The 18727-nt window shown below is 39.0% G+C and overlaps 1 protein-coding gene across 6 annotated transcripts in view; it reads left to right on the top strand.

Moving 5' to 3' along the window:
• MEIS2 (Meis homeobox 2) overlaps positions 1 to 18727 on the top strand; it is a 171449-nt gene that overhangs the window by 38892 nt on the left and 113830 nt on the right. For all 6 annotated transcript variants that reach the window (XM_026066006.1, XM_026066005.1, XM_026066007.1 and 3 more), the window contains one exon: positions 11966 to 12111. In XM_026066006.1, the coding sequence (XP_025921791.1) occupies positions 11966 to 12111 (146 nt within the window). The remainder of the gene's footprint in view (positions 1 to 11965; positions 12112 to 18727) is intronic.

Here is an 18727-nt window from a genome sequence, read left to right as displayed (position 1 = left end):
AAATCACTGATGAGTTTGAGAAGCTGACTTAGTAAAATGCAGGTAAAAATATCTTAACTGTAAAATTTCAAAGGAGGGTTAATGTCTTTGAGGTAAATCTTAATTGATGAAATCCAATTTGCTTTTTCTGATAATCAAATCTTCTTGTTGGCATCATTTCATAATAACTATGAAGGGTTTTTAAGAGGAGAGGGGAAAAGAAGAAAGGTGGAGGGACTGCGCAAAATTTCTTCTAATACATAATGCGTTTAAACACTGTAGTTTCCAGCCTGATGCCACTAACCAACTGAGAAACTGCTCTTATGAATAGTAAAGAATCAGAGATGACCACTTCTACGGTGATTCCTAGCTAGTGTCAGAACATGGCAATTCTGTTGTTCTGGGTCAGCAGTGAATACTTCACTCAAATGGTGCAAAGTCAGCTGGTTCTTAATTTTTTGTCTCCTCAAGAGTGCATTCAGTGACTTTATCACTGAGAAGAATGACTCCCCTGCCTAGTGTGATCAAGATCTGGAAATTTGCTGCATCAGCATATTTAACCTAGACTGCTACTTGATTGGTGGGGTTTAGATTTAATCTTATGGCACACATGCCAGTTCTGTAATGGGTTAGGTGAACAGCCTGTCTAGGGAGGAAACTCAGTTTTACCCATTTGCAACTGAAGAAAAATAAGTCTCTTAACTTGCCTAGCTTTTCATCTGGGGTTCCTACACAGAGCCAACACTACCTCCTCTGGAGGAAGGAGCAGGCTGACGGGACTGCTCTGGACCCCAGCCCATTTTTCAGTAGGAAAAACTCAGTGACATGAGCCTAGGAAGACTTTGCAGGCACTGCGTATTTGTCTTTTGCAACACTTTCTGTTACAGTGAAGGACTTGAAATGAAGTTACAGGCTTCTGAACAGAAAAGTTAATCATCAGGTCTCAGAATGGGGGCCTGTGTTTCTTTGTTTTGTGCTGTGAGTTTTTAAGGAGATGGTGTAACAAGTCAGTGCCCTGTGGTTTGCTGTGTGTTATACTTCCCTATTTTCTAAATACATTTCATGGAAATATTTTGTCAGAAAGTTTTTCCCATGTTTCTACAAAATTACATGTTGCTCTGTCAGTTCATTTGGTCACTTAAAGCGGGTCCAAAGTAGCCTATGGGATAGTTGGCGTGTGGAGAGAGAAGCCTGGGGTCTCCCCATCTTTTTCCCCTGGTCGTTACCACATCTTCCCAAAGCAATGCAGTAAAACTCTTAAGATGGAGAAAGCAAGTCGGTTGTAAGCCTTACCAACATCATAAAGACCTCATTTTGTCAGCCAGCTGAAGTTTTCTGACCAGAATTCCTGTGTCTGTATACTTGCTTCTTTTTCAGTTTGAAGCACGTGAATATTCTTAGACATATCTTTCATCACAGCTGAGACTCTTAAATGCTTACTCTTATAATCTGTAGCTGTCTGCTGAACTTAAAAGATGAAATATTTTAGGCCATGGCAGCAGCCATTTTTAAGCATCCAATACATATTGCAGATGAGCTGTATATAGCTTCCACTTTACCAATCAGGCTTTTCGGAAGAGAAGAACCCTGAAAAATGATCACTGAAAGTAAGTATGGGCAGATCCAAAGCACATGTTTGTCAGCTGAAATAGTGTTCACCAACGTCAGTGGGCACTGGATCAAGTCCTTTGTCGTTAGTACCAGCTAGCATACTACTTATAAACAGTATTAGTTATGTTTCCAAGTACCTAACACAATATATTTAAAGTAGGGGGTTTAACTTAAACCTACAAAAGCAGACTGTTGGTGTTCCAACGTAACCCTTCACATTCTGGCATTTTCCAGACTGCCAGCCAAATGAACACTTTAGGAGGAGGTGCATATATATGTCCGCAGCACCCAGCGGGTTAATCCACCCTACTGTGCATAGGTGTTGGAGCTCTTATGGTATGTAAGATTTGCCAAGTTTGGAGTTGTTTTGTTTTGTTTTGTTTTTAAACTATGCATTCACAGCAAGCATCTTCTTGATGCTGCTCAGGTACTTGTGAATGCATWTCAAGATGGTACTCTTATTTGTGCTTTATGTAACACACACATTTGTATACATTTTATCACCTGGAAAAGCTTTATGGTTCATTTTTACACTTTTCTGTTAAAACATCATTTTTTCTTTAAAGTATTCAGCCACCCTCCATTTTTTGTTATAAATCCTCAGACAGACTAATTTGCATTCTGGACTTGTGGCCTAACAAATGTCCTTTTTAATAACTGAAGTGTTTAAGTTAGCATCTTTCAGGAAATGTTACATTTCTAGTCCTTACTTTTTTTGGAAATGATTAAAAATTGCTATGAATGTGTACTCTTATACAATATTCCAGCTGGCACATTTTTTGTAGTTAAATAACTCTGAAAAGAGAGGTTTGTAATGTGAACACTACACTGACTCTTGCTGTACTAGTAGACACCAGCTTAAGCGATGTTTCCTAAACAAGCAGTTGTGTCCAACTGCACATTATTTAAGGGAAGACATTAAAATACCTCAGTTTGTAACTGAGTAACAATTGTAAGAAAAATTCAGATGCTCTGAAGGTTATTTTCCTTTTCAAAAAAATGCCATTTTATTCTTAAAGAAACTACATTAATATTTTAATGAAGAAGAACAGTACAGGATGTTAGACATCATCTACTTGTTAAGTTCTCCACATTCTGTTACCCCTATATACGAAAAGCAATTGCAAAACATTAAAGGTTAAATATTGATGAGATAATATTGAACTTAATTGGCTAACTTCAAGCACAGGAAGAATTTTAATTGAGCTTAGCTGTTTTGCCCACATTCTTTGACATTATTCTAATGACAAAAGTAACAGAATAACAAATAACAGGATAAGAAATAAGAAATGAAACTTAAAATCAAATATAGCTTTTTAGTGTATACCAACTTCTGTAAAGCTGATTGAGGAAACTAAAAACAATATCCCGGTTACAGCAATAGTGATAATGTAAATAGGGATAGAGATGGGGAAATAAAAAAAGAAAACAGACTCTTAAAGATGATGTGCTTCAGGCAAAAAAAAGAATGTTTTTTGGTTGCCCGATGTCTTTAATGACTTGTTGATTCTGAGTTTGCAGCTGGTATTCTTAACAGAATTATTACGAGAATGCTAAAAATATTTTTCTAAAAATATGTAAAAAACAGATTTGAAAAGAACTCCATTTAGTCTGCAGTACAAGGACATTTTGTGACAACTTTTAGTACGATGAAAAATTTAAACAGAATAACAGCTATTTACACTCACAGTTGAAAGTAATTACTGAAGCAGACAAAATACTTAAACCTAATTTAATAATGCTTTCCTTCAGCCTATGTGCCAAAAACTATGCATAAATTTCACAACTTGTGCTGAGAGGGGGGGAAAAACCAAGTTAAAACCATGTAGAAACAAGTGCATTGAACACTTTCCCAGTGAGGTACAAAGTGAATTTCACTTTTAAACAGAAGAGCATCATAAATCAGCATAAACCACAAGTTTTAATGAGTATGTCTCTTCTGGAATTGTGCAGTGCTTGCAGTTCTGTTTGAACAAGACAAGGATCTGGTCTTACACTCCTTACTCAGGCAAAACTGCTACTGACATTAATGATAATTTTGCTTGAGTAGAACAAAGTGTTTGATGGCAGTTATGCCAGCATGAGGGTGTGAGATTAGGATAAACGTGCAAAGAAGTACAACTTCAAATGCTGTACCTTTGACTTCTCAAGCTAGCATTTCCTCCAACTACAAGGATCTTAATTATAACATTTGCTGGTTCAAAGATTAACATTTAGCATTCTGGGAAAGACTTTCTGGACTTTAGTAACCTGATCGGCACGGTCTTCTTTTGGTCTCTGCCTTTTTCTGGTTCTTTGTATTGCAGGGGAGATGATAGTATCTGGCACATTCCTTGGATGACTTGAAGATAGCAGCCTTCTGTGTTTGGGGCTGAAAGATTGTGAACTCTGTGTTAGCAGAAATGCCACACAGGGGAGGTGAATAGAACATTAAAAAAGCTTTAGCTTTTGGTACTGCAGTGCAAGCAGAGTTGAATTTGAGAGCTGGGACTTAAGTGGACATTTGTCCCTGCTTTTTTCCTTAATAAAATCTGAGCGTTAACTGTGGATAAGGGCATTTGAGAGATCACTAAAAATGAATCATTAGAGTGCCCAGAAGAGCTTTATTATGATATACTATGGAGAACTTTAGAATATACTGTACAATTTTTATGTGCTTATCAGATGCATGTATGAGTTACTACTACAAAAGTAAATTGTTTTGTCCTTTGCTGCAGAAGCAAAGTAATTCACTGAATTAAAATGACGAAATAAAACTCTTCGGAAATTGGATCTATGTGGTCCTTTCTGGTGCTGTGTTCCCATCTAATTTTCGTTTGCCCCATGAAAGGCTATTGAGCAAAAAGCACAAGGTTTGACCAGAAACATTTGTTGTGCTTGTGTGTGTATTATGCACTTTGAAAAACCCTGATACAAATACTAAATCTGGAAAAAATCTTGGTGCAGAAATCCTGACTGACCAAACTCAGTAAAAAAATAAGTTAAAAAAAAAATTCCCAGACTGATATCAGGTTCCGGGACTGACTGCTTGCAGGTAGAGCCAAGAAAAGTCTTATAGTTTGGTTTGTTTGTCCCAGCAGCAATTAGATAGAAGGAATTATTCTGTTCCTGACATTCCACATGGATGTTGCTGCTGTCCAGTTAACCAGTGTGAAAATACCATGGAAAATAAATTATTAAACTATACTGTTATTACTAACTTGCCAGCTCCTGGGAAACAAATGCAGCCACATTTACATATGTGTCCATCTGTCTGTTTTTACACTTTATGTCTCCAGCCAGTGGGTGAAATTGTTTTAATCCAAGCTGCAGTCTGAGTTTTTTTCTTCTGATATTTTTGTGTGTGTGTGTGTATGGTATTTGTAGATGGGCATACATAGTCTTGATAGTAGCTAGTTCTGAATTGTTCTTTTAAGCAACCTAATCTATCTGGCTGTGGTAGTTTTAACTGGAGTAGGCAGCAGAGTTCTCCATGGATAATTTTCGTTAGTTAGCAGATTGTTACCATCTCAGTGTTGCTGAAATCCCTAATCTCAGGTCAGCGTGAAGCTGCAGTGGTTACAATCCTGTTGCCTGATGCAGTGTGAATGGAAGTGCTTTCTGTCAGAAACATGTGGTCTCTTCAGTGGAGAGCCTGCGTAAATCCTGTGTAAATAGAGGGAGGCTAACAAAGGATGAGCCCCTGCCGCTCAGAGCATTTGGAGCCATTTGGAGGCTGAATTTGCTAAATGCTGCTTATATCGCCTGAAAAGTTGAAGAGAAAGGAACATAAAATCCCTTCTTTTTTCTCTTTCTGCTCCTACCCTGGGGGGAGGGTGTTAAGGGCCAGAGAAGCCTGAGGTAAGCCTATGAAGACTGTTTTTTCAGTGCTCTTTTGAGTGTGAAAAAGGTGGCATGGGTCACTGTCCCCTCTTTAATGTCGGAAAACCCACACAGTTAGTAAATGTTGCATGTAAACTAAAGCATTTCATCCCTTCTCCTGCACTCCACGGCAGTGGGCCATGAACTAGTCGCTTGAAAATCGCAGAAAAATTTCACTTCAACATGTCTGGACAGTTTAGCACAGCAGGAACGTAAGAGAGATTGGTAATTAGCAGGTTTCTTTACTTTTCCCCTTGTCTTCATTGGAGCAATTTTCACCTGATGTGAAAAAATGTTGAATTATAATGTATAAACCACAACCCTACTGGCTATATAAAAGAGCTTAAAATGTAAAGCAGTGTTTATTAGCTTTCTCTTTAAAAAAAGCTAGAAAAACATATGTTGGCTTTTGAATTTAATCTCTGAGAACTCTCAGTTCGCTTCACAAATAAACATGAGCTTTAAAAACAGACAACAAAGGGCACACAAAGAAATCAGCCTTTTTTTCTTATTTTTGGACAGGAAAATAATAAAAAGGACAATGTGAAACATTACAGTTCTGCAAATAGTTTCTAAGATTTCAAACCAACAATTTTACAGCATGTAAAGATATAAGAATAATACATCTGACTAATGTATACATTCCTACCTTCAAGTAAATAATAAAATATCTGTACATGCCTTTTTTCAAAAGAAGACACATTAAGGAAGGTACCTACCCAGAAATAGAAAATGAACAGTTTTTATTCTCCCTCTTGTTGTAAATACACTTTAGATACCAGATACTATACAACACTTTCAGCCTTTAGCATATATTGCCAGACTGTAATAGGGACTTGTTACTGACTGAGAAACTATACTAAAATATGATTAGATTGAGTAGAACAGCTTTTTAGGTGAGATTTGATAGACAACTTAAGTTCTCTTCTTTCTCTTCCAATTTGACTTTGTAAAAATTGTCAATGCCTAGATTGTGTGAGATTTGTAGATGATCATCCTTACATTATCAGCCCAAAGAAATTGATGGAAAGCCCAAGGTCTTCCAAAAGAATAGCAGAAATTAGACTGGCTCTTTATCTCCTTCCTGCTGCCAGGAGAAGGGGCAGAGAATAAAATCTTTTTTTAATAAGAGACATTATAGTGCTATAAAGCTGAAGTCTTCCTCTGCCTTCTAATGCAGGTGTCCAACCTTTCTCTCTCTCCCAGATGCTCATAGAAACCTTCACAGGACACAGCACCACAAGACAGGTCTCTAAGAGACACAAAAGGGGAGGGGTTGCAGGGGGCTGCTCACAGCAGCTCACCTGAGGACATCCCCAAGCAGGGGACAAGCGATAGCTGAGTATGCAGGTCAGCCTGGCATGCCTATGTCATGCCTAAACAGCTTCTGATGCCAGCTTTCCTCTGGCAGTCAAGTAATTCAGTAACCAGCACACTTAACTGGTAGGGCGCTGCTGCTGATGGCACAGCTCTAAGTTAGGATGCCCACTTGAACAGTTTGCGCATTTCAGAGTCCCAGGTTTGCCATCCACAATCTAGCCTAATGCAGTTTCTCTTGGCAGTAAGATGGGGTTGATAAGTATTGCATCTGGGGTGTGAGGAGACTAAGTCAACTTCCATGAACCCTGGTCCTTCAGACGACAGAAAAGAAAAACAACCAGTGCTTCGTTCAAAGAGCTGTGATCTGCTGAAGCTGTAAGGCTAAATGCTTGATGATTTTAACAGGATGGAGTGGAGATAAGGAGTTCTCCTGAAAGGTCTTTGATTCTGGAACTGGCCTTCCCTCTCTATTAGTCCTTCTTACAGCACAGACTGTCTCACCTTCAAAACATACTCAAGCACTTCTCTTTTTTTCCAGCTTTTTGGCAGTGGTAATTGGTTAGATTTTAAAGGTTTTTCTCCAGTGGTGGTGTTATTGATCTTATTACTCGGTTGAACTTCCTTGTTAATAATGGTTTACAATACTTATGTCTCCAGATGGGCACATTATAAGCACAAACAAATACTTGAGGTGAGTATATGCATACATACAGATTGTCTCATGTTTTGCATGCCAACCTACATATTCCACTCCATCAAAATACTGGAACAAAAGATCATAGAGTAGTTTACTTAAAATCAGCATGTGCATTGGAGCTTTCCTTTTCAGAATCCACGCTTTTTTAATTTGTTGCATTATTTTTTAGTACAATGATGAAGTGCCTCTTTTTTCCCATTAGATATCCCTGCTCTTTTCTCTTTTTCTTTAGCATGGCAAACTATAAAGCTGTAGGGGAACTCTGATGATAAAGAAATTCAAACCCTGAGTCTCAAAATGTATTTTTCCAGATATCTCTTTTCTTTCTGCTCTATTTGTTATGATGGTAATAGAAACTATTTCTGGAGTTTGAATCTGGGCTGTTAACAGGTTTTTGTGCTTTGGCATGGCTGGGATTGCCTTTTCAGTTGCCATTTTGCTTAAACTGGGAATCTGTCATCTATCCTGTTCACAAATGACAAAAAGACTATTTGAGCAGCTTCTAAGCAGCACTAACTTCATCTCCTGCCTGTTCTTTGCTCTGTAACGAAGACAACCAAGAATGAGGGGTGGGATAACATAGAGAGTATGGAGGACTTCCCAAGAGGAAGTCACTGATAGGACTGGACAGGCTTTCGGTAGGACTGGACTATTTCCTGAAGAGTCCTTAACTGTATGTACACTGAGATCAGCAGGCTTGCCTAACCAAGGAAGTCAGTTTGCAGTAGGTTGAGACTGAAATTCCAGTGCAATGGAAACTCTAACTACTTGTTCCATATGTTTTAAATAAGAGGTGAACTGCTTTGCTTTCAAGCTAAAATAATCTACCTTGCTGGAAGAAATCCTCAGCGCATGCTAAGACTGTCTACACACAGAGCTAGTGTGGAAGGCTAAATTCCTGCTGCGTAAATAAGACTTGCATCTTCAATCTCCTCCACAAACCCTTCCCCTTGAAGAGAAAGCCTATAAAGAACCCCATTTGGGTTACTTTGCAAAGTTTCTTGTGTACTTTCTTCAGCTTTTATGGGAGTTATTGAGACTATTATATGGCATTGATATGATCTTAAAAAAAGTTGGGTAATACGCCTACTTCTCTGCTGGCTTGATCCTGTGCAGTCATTGATACCTCTACAGAGAGAGCACCACTTAAGAATTCTCCACTTTCCTAGAGCGATGATAGGGTTTTGCAGCCACTTGTACTCTTTGCACAAGAATAAATAAGTCAACAGTGTACAAAGCAGTAGAGAGTCAGCCTTCATTTTTTTGCTGCTGTGAGAAAGTCAGTGAGCCAAAAATTAGACTTAATTTCCTCACTATAAATTTGGGATAACTATGCTCAAATAATTGCAATCTCCAAAGAAGTTAGGATGTGACTCTGCACTTAGCAAAATCCTACCCAAATCAGCATGTGAACAATTTGCATAAATGGAACCATTAGTAATGATGGTCATACTAGGCCCCAAATGTTTTAAATTTGCCTTCCTTCCTGCAGTGGTTAGAAATACAGTTAATTCAATCTGAAGTCGAGTGAATTCTTAGGTCTGTTAATTTTATTTCACCTTTGGTGATTTTATTCTTCATTTAAAGTAACCTGTGTTTTATTTGGATAGAACACGTTAGGATCAGACCCTTCATAGCTAAGAAGTGAATCATTCCATCTTGGAAAAGTCATTTATGGGCAGCTTCTTCTATGACTTATTTCTGCTAGAAACAGTCCCCCTAATGTGAGCAGCTGTAGTGCGATTAAAGAGGTGACAGTACAGCTTAACAGGATTGGGCCTGTAGTTCATTGGGAACAACAAATCTTACAGTGTGTATTCATGTTCTGAGGCAATTTGAAGGTATGATATTTGAATTTCCTTTCATGAGGTTATGGAACTGATTAAGGAAGCACTTGTCTCTTACCGTTTATACCACTGATTAAGGTGGAAAGACAATGGAAGCTTTAGCTGAACTTTCATCTCCTGGGCTGCTCTTAGTTTTTTAAAACAAGGATATTCACAACCTCTCCAAAAGGTCTAAACACTGTTTCAGCATTTAGGTGAGTCCTGCTAAGCGTACTCACAAACAAGAGAGCGTGTGTATAAAGAGAAATAGGAATTTGTCCATATATAGAGTGAACCAATGCTTCTGTAGTGTGAAAAGATGGTGTGGAAAGGAAGTTTTATAGCTACGTGCATTCTGTGCATACACACATAGGTTTTACATAAAGAGACAAAGATATCTTTATCCATCCGACAGATAGACAAACAGACTGACTGACTTCAAACTTGCACTTTCAGTACAGATTTTTTCCCCCCATCTCCGGGTACTGCTTTTCAAAATTGCCTGAGGCTACAGTACAGCACCTCAGATCCCCAAGGCCCATTGCCTGGCTCCTAATAGCCACTCTCCATCTGTGTCACATGAACAGCTGATGAGATAGCTCCAGTGTCTGTGTTTTGGAGAGCATATCCACCCAGGTTAAAATGCTGGGGTTGCCAGGGAGCAGTCAGAAGCCATTAGTGTTTGTGAGAATTTGCCTTGCAGCAGTTCCTTGGCATAGTGGAAAGTGTGTGTGTGTGTGCGCGCGCGCGTGTGTGAGAGGGATGGGGTGGAGTATGTGAGGGGGAGAGGGGGGGATGGAGAGGAGCACTTTCTAAATAACCAGCATCTTACAAAAGTGAACAGTTGGTTACAGTATATAGGGCTACCATAATCTCTTTGATTAGTTTGCTGTGATTTGACTCTCCTTTCCCTATCTTTAACAGATAAGCAAAAAAGAAAAAAGGCATGAGAAGGAGAGAGCAGTGACTTAAGGGTCTTGCTCTGGTGTTTGGGCAGATGGAAAGGAGCTGCTCTGCCTTGGGGCAGGGTGGTTGTAATGAAGTGGCCTGTCAGTCTGTAAATAGTGAGGGTCATCTTTTCCATGTGATGGAGGGTATCACATTGCAGTGAAAATGGAAATGTCAATAAAATTAATCTGCCAGCTCTTTGCTGTGGCTTTTTCTGTCTCTCTGGTCCATGAGGGTTGGTTTTTCAGAGGGGAGGCAGTGCAAGAAGGGTGATCTGCCACAGGAGGGGCAGATAGAGCTGAAATGCAAGTTTCGAAACAAATGGGCTGTATGCAGCAGCAACGTATTTGGTTTAGTAGCACTACAGAGCTAGACAAGACTATAGGAATTAGCTTGTGGATCTATAGCATTCCTCAGGAAGCTATGGAGCGTCTAGCTCAGGCTACATTGAGCACGGAGTTTATTGTTTTAGGCTTTCTTGGACAAGGTTTTTACTTAGCATGGGATTTATGGCATTTACTGCTAATGAATGTCTATTCTTAAATTACAAAAACCACCGTCTCAGCACAATTCCCAGATGTCCTTCCAGGACCTCGGCTTCTTAAACACCAGCAGGGAGCATAAACTCTCCACTTCTCTGTTTTCCTCTTTCGTGTGGCTCCGGGCTAATGATGTGTAAGGAAAACACAGCAATCTATAAAGTCTCAGTGCTGTCCCAGTATTCTTCATTTATTTTGCATTTGATTATGCCACAAGTCGGATCTTGTTTCTTTCCTTTTTTAAAGTTATTAGTTCAAATATTAATGTAGGAATATGGCATATATTGCTACTCTTGATTGATGCCTTCCCAAAAACAGGAAGACGTGCTCGTATGAATTTTAAGAAAGTAGGGGTCCTGCAATGCCTTGCCAGAAGAGTTTTTCAGATACATAATTTAGATGCCCTCCAGGCAGGCTTTCAAGGCATTTTTGCTGGAGGGCAAGAAAAAATAACTATGACTGTTAAAAGTAAATGATTTTTGCTAATGCACAATTAATGCCAGGGAAAAGCACAGAAGAGAAAGATATTGATGAAAAGTTCTGATTAAGTGAGAGCTCTACCTTGATGTGCATCTTTTCTTTTTTAATGACAATAATCAATGATGCAGAGATGTAGAAGTTTTTATGTCATGCAAATGCTATGTGCGGGGTCACACTAGGTGTACGTGTTTGTGCCTGTGTATGTATGTGTGTTGGGAGGCGATAGTTACGGGGAGGGGCTCTATGACAGTGTGTTATGTGCACTGAAGAGTGACACAGTTACTGCCACCTATGCAGAGGGCCTGGAATATATAGACTACAGAACATTTAACTTGATTACTTACAGTATATATTCAGAATGGTTGTAGGGATGCATTTACAGTGAATGGGTTTTCTTGTGGCAGGTTTTCCCACATTGAATCCCATAATTGACAAAGAGCTATTGCACGATGTCAAGCACACAATTATAATTGAATTAATGATATATGCATGCATGAGACACAAAATTAGTATTTGGAGAGACATGGCTTCTAATTTTTACATATTCGTAACAGCACTCGTATTTAATGAGAAACTGTATGTGCCTGATGTTCTGTCAAATCAAAATAAAACTGTAGTAGTATCTTGGAAATTATTGCTACCTTTTGGCTGCTCTACTTTGTTTATTATATGTCCCCTTCCTCCTGTTTTTCTCTTTACTATAGGAGATGGTTTAGACAACAGTGTAGCCTCACCTGGTACAGGGGATGACGATGACCCAGACAAGGACAAAAAACGTCAGAAGAAAAGAGGCATTTTCCCCAAAGTAGCAACAAATATCATGAGAGCATGGCTTTTCCAGCATCTCACAGTAAGTGGTGCCCAAAAACAAAATAGATTTCTATTCATGTGCCTAATGAGGTTTATTCATCGTTACTAGAAATCAATTGCCCCCATAATTTTCTGGAGGATTATTAAGGCTCAATTATCACTTGCATTTTTTTTCTAGATTTTTTTTTCCTGGCTCTTGGAATCATGACAAATCTGAAAAAAAACCCTATATATAGAGAGAAAGAGAGAGAGAGAGAGAGAGAGAGGGAGAGAGAGAGAGAGTACAAGGTCTTATCACGGAACAACACCTACAGATAAAGTAACCATTTTTTGCTTTGAACTATTCAAAATGTTCCTAAAGATAAAAAAGAGGCTTTCTTGCTTTAGCATATACAAAGCTTTGCCTTCTGGATTCTTTATTGTTGGCCTCTGTTTACACAAACCTCATATGTATTTGGCGGAAGAGAGAACCCCAATCTGTGTATTCTGACATATACTGTGGGATGCAAGAGAAGTCAAAGCAGCAGCTTGCAAACTTGTCATATGTTACTTTTGGTGAGAAATACAGAAGGCTTACAGGTTCCCTAATTCTTCAATTGTGTAACAGAGAAAATAAGCACCTTTTAGTTTTTCTCCAAGTCCATTATCTTAAAAGCTAGCCATATTCACATTTGGGGGAGAGAGATTAAATACGTGAAAAAGCAATGCTTTTACTAACAGTCTATCTTTATCCTCCTGTTTGCAATTGGTTTTATGTGTTGGTGTTCTGTTGACTGTTACAGCTTCACTTAGGCATCAAAATACCGTTCTACAGAAAAAACTAGTAACACTCTTTGTAGTTTACTTCATGTAGGAATTAATGGAAACTGGTAAAATTATCAACTGATTTTCATCGTCTTCTCACTGTAAAATCATTTCTCACTTAATCAGGCTTAAAATGGTAACAGTGTTTTTAACTACCTCTTCTTCTACCAAAGTTTTATACATTTCCAAGGTAGCTGATGTTAGTCACAGTGTCATGATTTGAGGACAAGGTACCCATTTTATTTATGATGGGGACTATCGAACTGCTCTGCTAGCAGCACAGCTAAAGCGGGGAGCAATAGATCCACATTTCTAAACCATCATTTTGATGTAAGGACATTAGTAGCAAACTAAGGTGCATTGATCTGGCCTGTGGGGTCAGGATTAGCTGGAATAGCCAGTGTCTCTGCTGGAGTAGTGGTTATTCTTGCCTCCCAGCTATGGCCATTTCAAAGGTCAGGTGCCCTGTACCCACTTGGCTCAGAGGAATTAGACAGAACATGAGTCTCTGGGCTGATTACTTAACCAAAGACAAAATAATGAGTCCTAAGCAAATACTGACTAATTGAAAGGGCTGTAAATCCATTACATATTGGTCAGGGATAATCAGGAGTATTTAATCACTTTTATCTATTCAGGAGCACTGAAGCTGCAACAGCAAAGCCCTGAACCTTGCCATGTGCTTATTATTCTCATCATTATCAAAATTACTTCACAGCTGTTCTTTGCTACATCACCTCAGCTGGAGATTTACTAACCTGTAAAATGTTTTTAATTTGGAAGTCGAGTGAGTGAGAGTGGAGGTTTTTTTATTTAGCTGTAGGGTATCTTTAGAGGAGCAGTACAGGGAGACAGCAAAAAAGCAGGGACACAAATAAGCCAGTTTCTTTTGTACATGTCTCTGTTAACTCTGTTTCCTTTTATGAAGTTCGTGATATCTTGGTTTTTCTGCCTGCCTTTCTTCCTTGTGTGCTCCTTGAAAGCATTCAACACATGCTTATTAAACAGTCAACTGCCTCTCACTTCTCTTGAGGAAAATCCTCCTGGCTTTTTGAAATCCCCTTTCCTTGTTTCTATCCCTTCCCTTCTGACGCTCTTCATTCTACATGAATTGAGGAAATTCACCATCTCTGGTGAGGATGGCCTTGCAAAAATCAAATTAAATGAGCACCAAAAAGCCCCAAACCTTTTACCTTCCAAGCTTTAATGAGTTTGCAGGTGTTGAAAGATTTACTGTGCTGTAATTCTCAGACCTGAAAACTGATAATGGAGACCCCTGACCAGTGCAATGTAAATTCAGAAAGATCCTTGCCATAAACACATGCAGAGAAGGAAGAGAACTCCTTTCTTTCAAAGATCTCACACTTTTTCTCAAATTAGCTTGTCCATTCAAAGTGCAACACTGGCTGAGCCAGAACGAGGGAATCTGTGATGTACAATTTTATTGTTTCAAGTAAATATCTTTACAATGGCAGTCCATGATTCAATGTACATTCCTTCATTACTACTCTAACCTTATTTCAGATTGATTTGTTCCTCCTTTGTGCTGTATGACCTGTTCTTGTATTACAATAATCCCCTGATGTACCCTTTTTTCTCCTTTTTTTAAAGAAACTAATTGAATTATCTCATTATTTTAATTTGTTAAGCAAATGTATTTTACATCTCAGGATGTGTTCTTAAAGAAGGAGCTGCTTAGGCTTTGCCCCCTGAATGGGCCATTGGTACATTTTGACATTCATGCATTCATTAAGGAAAGGAACATAAAAGAGCTCTGGTTGTATTTTTTTTTCAAACACCCAACCAGCATGGAGCAACTTTTCCATAAGCCACAGGGGTCTCTCCACATATGTTCTCAACTGCAAGCCATTGTCACCTATTCTGAATACCTCAGAAGGACAAATAAAATACTAAAGGCCAACTGTAGCAATTGTTAGCTCTTAGTCTCAATATGACAAAAATCATTAACCTCTGGTTTTCCTGGAAGAAGCAGCAGTGGCAGTCCATCTCTTATGGTGTTGATTAAGCTTGAAATTCCTTTAGACTGTCAGGTTCAAAGAGAGTAATTCAGTTCTGCCTAAATATATTTATTTATGATTTTAAATAAAATGCTGTTTTATAATGCAATATTCAATCATTTTACAAATTCTTAAGGTAACTGATTTTAAAAATGAGTTGCTTAAGTGTTTTTTTTTGGAGAGACGGGTGCTTGAACTCTGATGTAGAATTAATGTATCTGACGGGCTGTGTCTTTCAAAACCATTTCTGTCCCCTATCACCTCTTCCATTTTGCAGTAACTTTAATTATATTAGAAAAAGAATACGCATGCATGTTTTCGTTGCTGGAAATCAAATGCAAGGAGTGGGAGCTTCTGTCATGTTCTTGTTCAGTTATTGAGCTCTGTCTTATATTTGGAATTACAACTATACCGGAAAATGAAAGATCTGAGGATGAATTGGTTGGCAATGTGTATGCTTTTTCTGGATAATGTCCAGTGTTTAAGAAAGTAGAGGAAATCCTAGTCTGGTAGTATAAGCTTTTCAATAGTACATAAAGATTATGACATCAGAAAGGTAAACCTGACATTAAGGCTGTTTTTATTTGAGTTCAAAGGTGGTTAAAGAAAAGAAACAGCAAGAAATCCGACCCAAGCCGAGAGTTTATTCATAGCTTTGGAAGACTCCTTTCCCTCCATGCCAAGGAGTCCTTAGTACACTCAATTAGCCTCTCAGACATCTCTGCTTTCCTCTTTCAAGTGCTCCCCTATTTGCCCTGCAAAGAACATATTTGATCATGAAATGAAAACAGGAAGTGCTCAAATGTATAGACACCTCTAGCTTACACCAATGTTGAGATTAGGATTTCTTACTTGCAACTATACAGAGCCCAGTCCCTCCACACTCCCCCACCTCTGTGCCCTTTCAAAGGGGAGAGGACCTTTAAAAATATGTGTACATAATCAGAAGAGAACCAAGTCATAAAGGAAGTAATTATACCATTCTATGGACTTGTACCTCTGGTAGTTCAGCCCTTCCTGTAGCACAGTGTATCAAGAACTACACTTTCAACATTTTTCCCCTTATTTTACGGAACTGGTAGAACAGAGGTGCATTTATTTCGTGACACTTATAGGGAGAGATAACCTTTGTTAAAATTCTATTTGGTTGTTTCTTTTATTGCAGTCTGTAAGAAGATGTATATTTTAACTAAAATAACCAGAAATAGCAATGGTAGCATGCAAACTAAACATTTTATATGACTGTGCCGGATTCTCAGCCGACAGTATTTGGCATAGCTCCCCTGAAGTCAGTGGAGCTGAGCTGCTTTTTTGCTAGTTGAAGTTCTGTCTCCTAAAAGTTATTTGAACAGTGTCATTTTAGCCTGATTTCCACAGTCTCCTGGCTRAAAATCTTGCTGTTTACACAGTCTTGTAGAGTGGATTTTGGTTTCATCTACCTCAGTGTCAGGCTAGAATAAGTTCTGATGGAATGTGTTAAAATGACTTAATCACAGTTTTTGTACTTATCTGAATGAATCTTCCTAACTTGCAGTATTCAGATGGCCAGACTGGATAATATGAATAATCTTACCAAAACAGATCTTTTTTTCTAGATTTATGTGGGTGTATCCGATAATATAATGTATCTGTATGGTTTTTTTTTTTAATGAATGGCTCACCAAGCCTTTTATACAGGCAGCTATTGTATGTATTCATTAGCCTTAATTGTAGAGATGAAAGTCTCCAGCCAAAGCCAACACTGGCATGTGGGGGCAAACTTGCAAAACAGTTGAAACCATCCCACATTCGTAAATATCTCCTCCCCATCCTGATTTTAGTATTAATACCTAAGGGAGGGTTAGCATTCCAAGCTAATGCTGCTGCACTCCAAGCTGAATGGCTTCCTTTTATATAAAACAGTAGAGGAACAGCTTTCCTCAGAGTTCTGCTGCAGGAGAGGCATTCCTCTGTAGTTGTTTTTGCTGCACTTCAAAAAAAATCTCAAAAATCAAAAGACCTTAGTCCAGTTAAAATGGTGACCTGAAGGCTAGGAGACTCAAGAAAATAAAGGAATGTAAAAGTATTCTGATGAATTTTAGGGTTCATGTAGGACCAAGCTGTAACGTGTTATATGCTCCCAGAGTACACTGAGGGGATGGATGATGTCCTCTGATTCTCCTGTAAAACTACCTGCATGTGAGTTCACACGGCTGCTGTTTCTGCTTTCATGCATCATGTAGTCAGAGAGCTGGAGGAGCCTTATTCCACGTCTGCTTTCTAGGGTAGTGCTGACTGTGTGCTGATTATAGCACTGAGTTTGTGGCTAAGTGACAAGTTATTTGCTGGTGTGGGACAGACCTCCCATACTGTACATACATAGTTAGAATCCCCTTCTGCAAAATGTAATTGCACCCATTTTTCAGCTGGGTAAATTTTGTGAGGAAAGTTTAAATGACTTGACTCAAGTTCTTGAGAAGAATGCTATCTGAATGTTAACGTCCCATGCCCAGTGGTCCTGTAGTCCTCAAGGTTATGGAGCTGTGTATCTTTGTACCTGAAAGTTGTGTTGGTTGCTCACCAGAAGAGCTAGCATAGTGGGAGAGAGCTGGCAGCTGCTGTTAGCATTCATTGTCGTTGCTGGCAGTAGTGGTGGTGCTGCCCAGTGTTACCGGCGTCCCACTCCTGTCCTGCCTGCAGGCAGTGCAGTGGCATCAGCGACAGCCTGGGCAGAGGGAGCATAGAACGAAATGGGGAATTTCTGTCAAAATGTTACTTCTGATCACAGTCCCCAAAGTTTAATCCTCTGACAACTTGCAGTCCTCAGCTATGAAATTTGTTTCAAAGCTTCAAGTTTAGTAATAGACTGCACATTCATATACCTTTTAACTGCTGCAATCTTAAAAGAAAAGAGCTGAAATGGGGTGGGGGTGGGGCTTTGTTTGTTTTAAAAATGGAATCTGAGATTAGATCTGACATTTCTACATCCACCCCCTACAGAAAAGGGAATCCAGGGTCATGGGGTGTGTGGGCCTCAAAAGCTAGCTTTGTCTCTGAGTGGTTAATCTAATCATTGTTACATAGACATCTGTTATTTCTTCTGAAAAATTGATGCTTTTGTGACACAATGATCCATCTATTTAGTACAACAGCCTGAGTAATTAAATTAAAAAAAGAATATTTTTGCTAGCGCATGTATTATAAAACTGCCATACCTCCTTGTACTAGCAAAAAACGCAGGAAGAAACAGGGAGGGAGAGAGAGAGAAGCAGAGAGAGAGGGAGAGAGAAACAGAGAGAGTTTTGAGCTCTGCATTGTTTTCTGCTAGCTTGAGGAAAACATCTGTGAATTGTTTGAACTGAACCTTACTAGGGACTGTCTGAATCTGTGTCATCTCTGTTTAATTTCAGGAAATGATGTCACAGTGCATTAAATAACAATGCTACGTGATTTATGTTTACTTGTACATGCTGGCCTAAGCACTTCTGTTACACGGCAGTGTTTTCAATTAACTGTAAGCTTTCAGTTTAAAAAATATATTCCATAATGCTTTTTTGGATATGGGTATTGGGAGGCCGGGTATTTTCGGGGTCACCAAGGTTCAGGGCTGTCTAAGGGCTCTAGGTCCATTTGTCATGTGCTTATTTGTAGTTGGGACTGGATGTCAGCACTCTCGTCACCCATGGCAACCTCCAGGACTGTTGGATTGTTACAAAGCATGTCTGTGGAAGAAAAACTAAATATTCCGAACCAATCAGTCAAAAGACCTATTAGATAGTTATAGTGAGGCCTGCATACTGTAGCTTCTGCCTTTATCAAACTTTCTGCACTCCCCCTTCTTCTGTAAAAGAATAG

Source organism: Apteryx rowi, unplaced genomic scaffold (genome assembly GCF_003343035.1).
Source record: "Apteryx rowi isolate R43461 unplaced genomic scaffold, aptRow1 scaffold_236, whole genome shotgun sequence".
NCBI lineage: Eukaryota > Metazoa > Chordata > Aves > Apterygiformes > Apterygidae > Apteryx > Apteryx rowi.
Note: the sequence above shows the minus strand (reverse complement) of the source record. Positions and strands in the feature narration are given on the sequence as shown.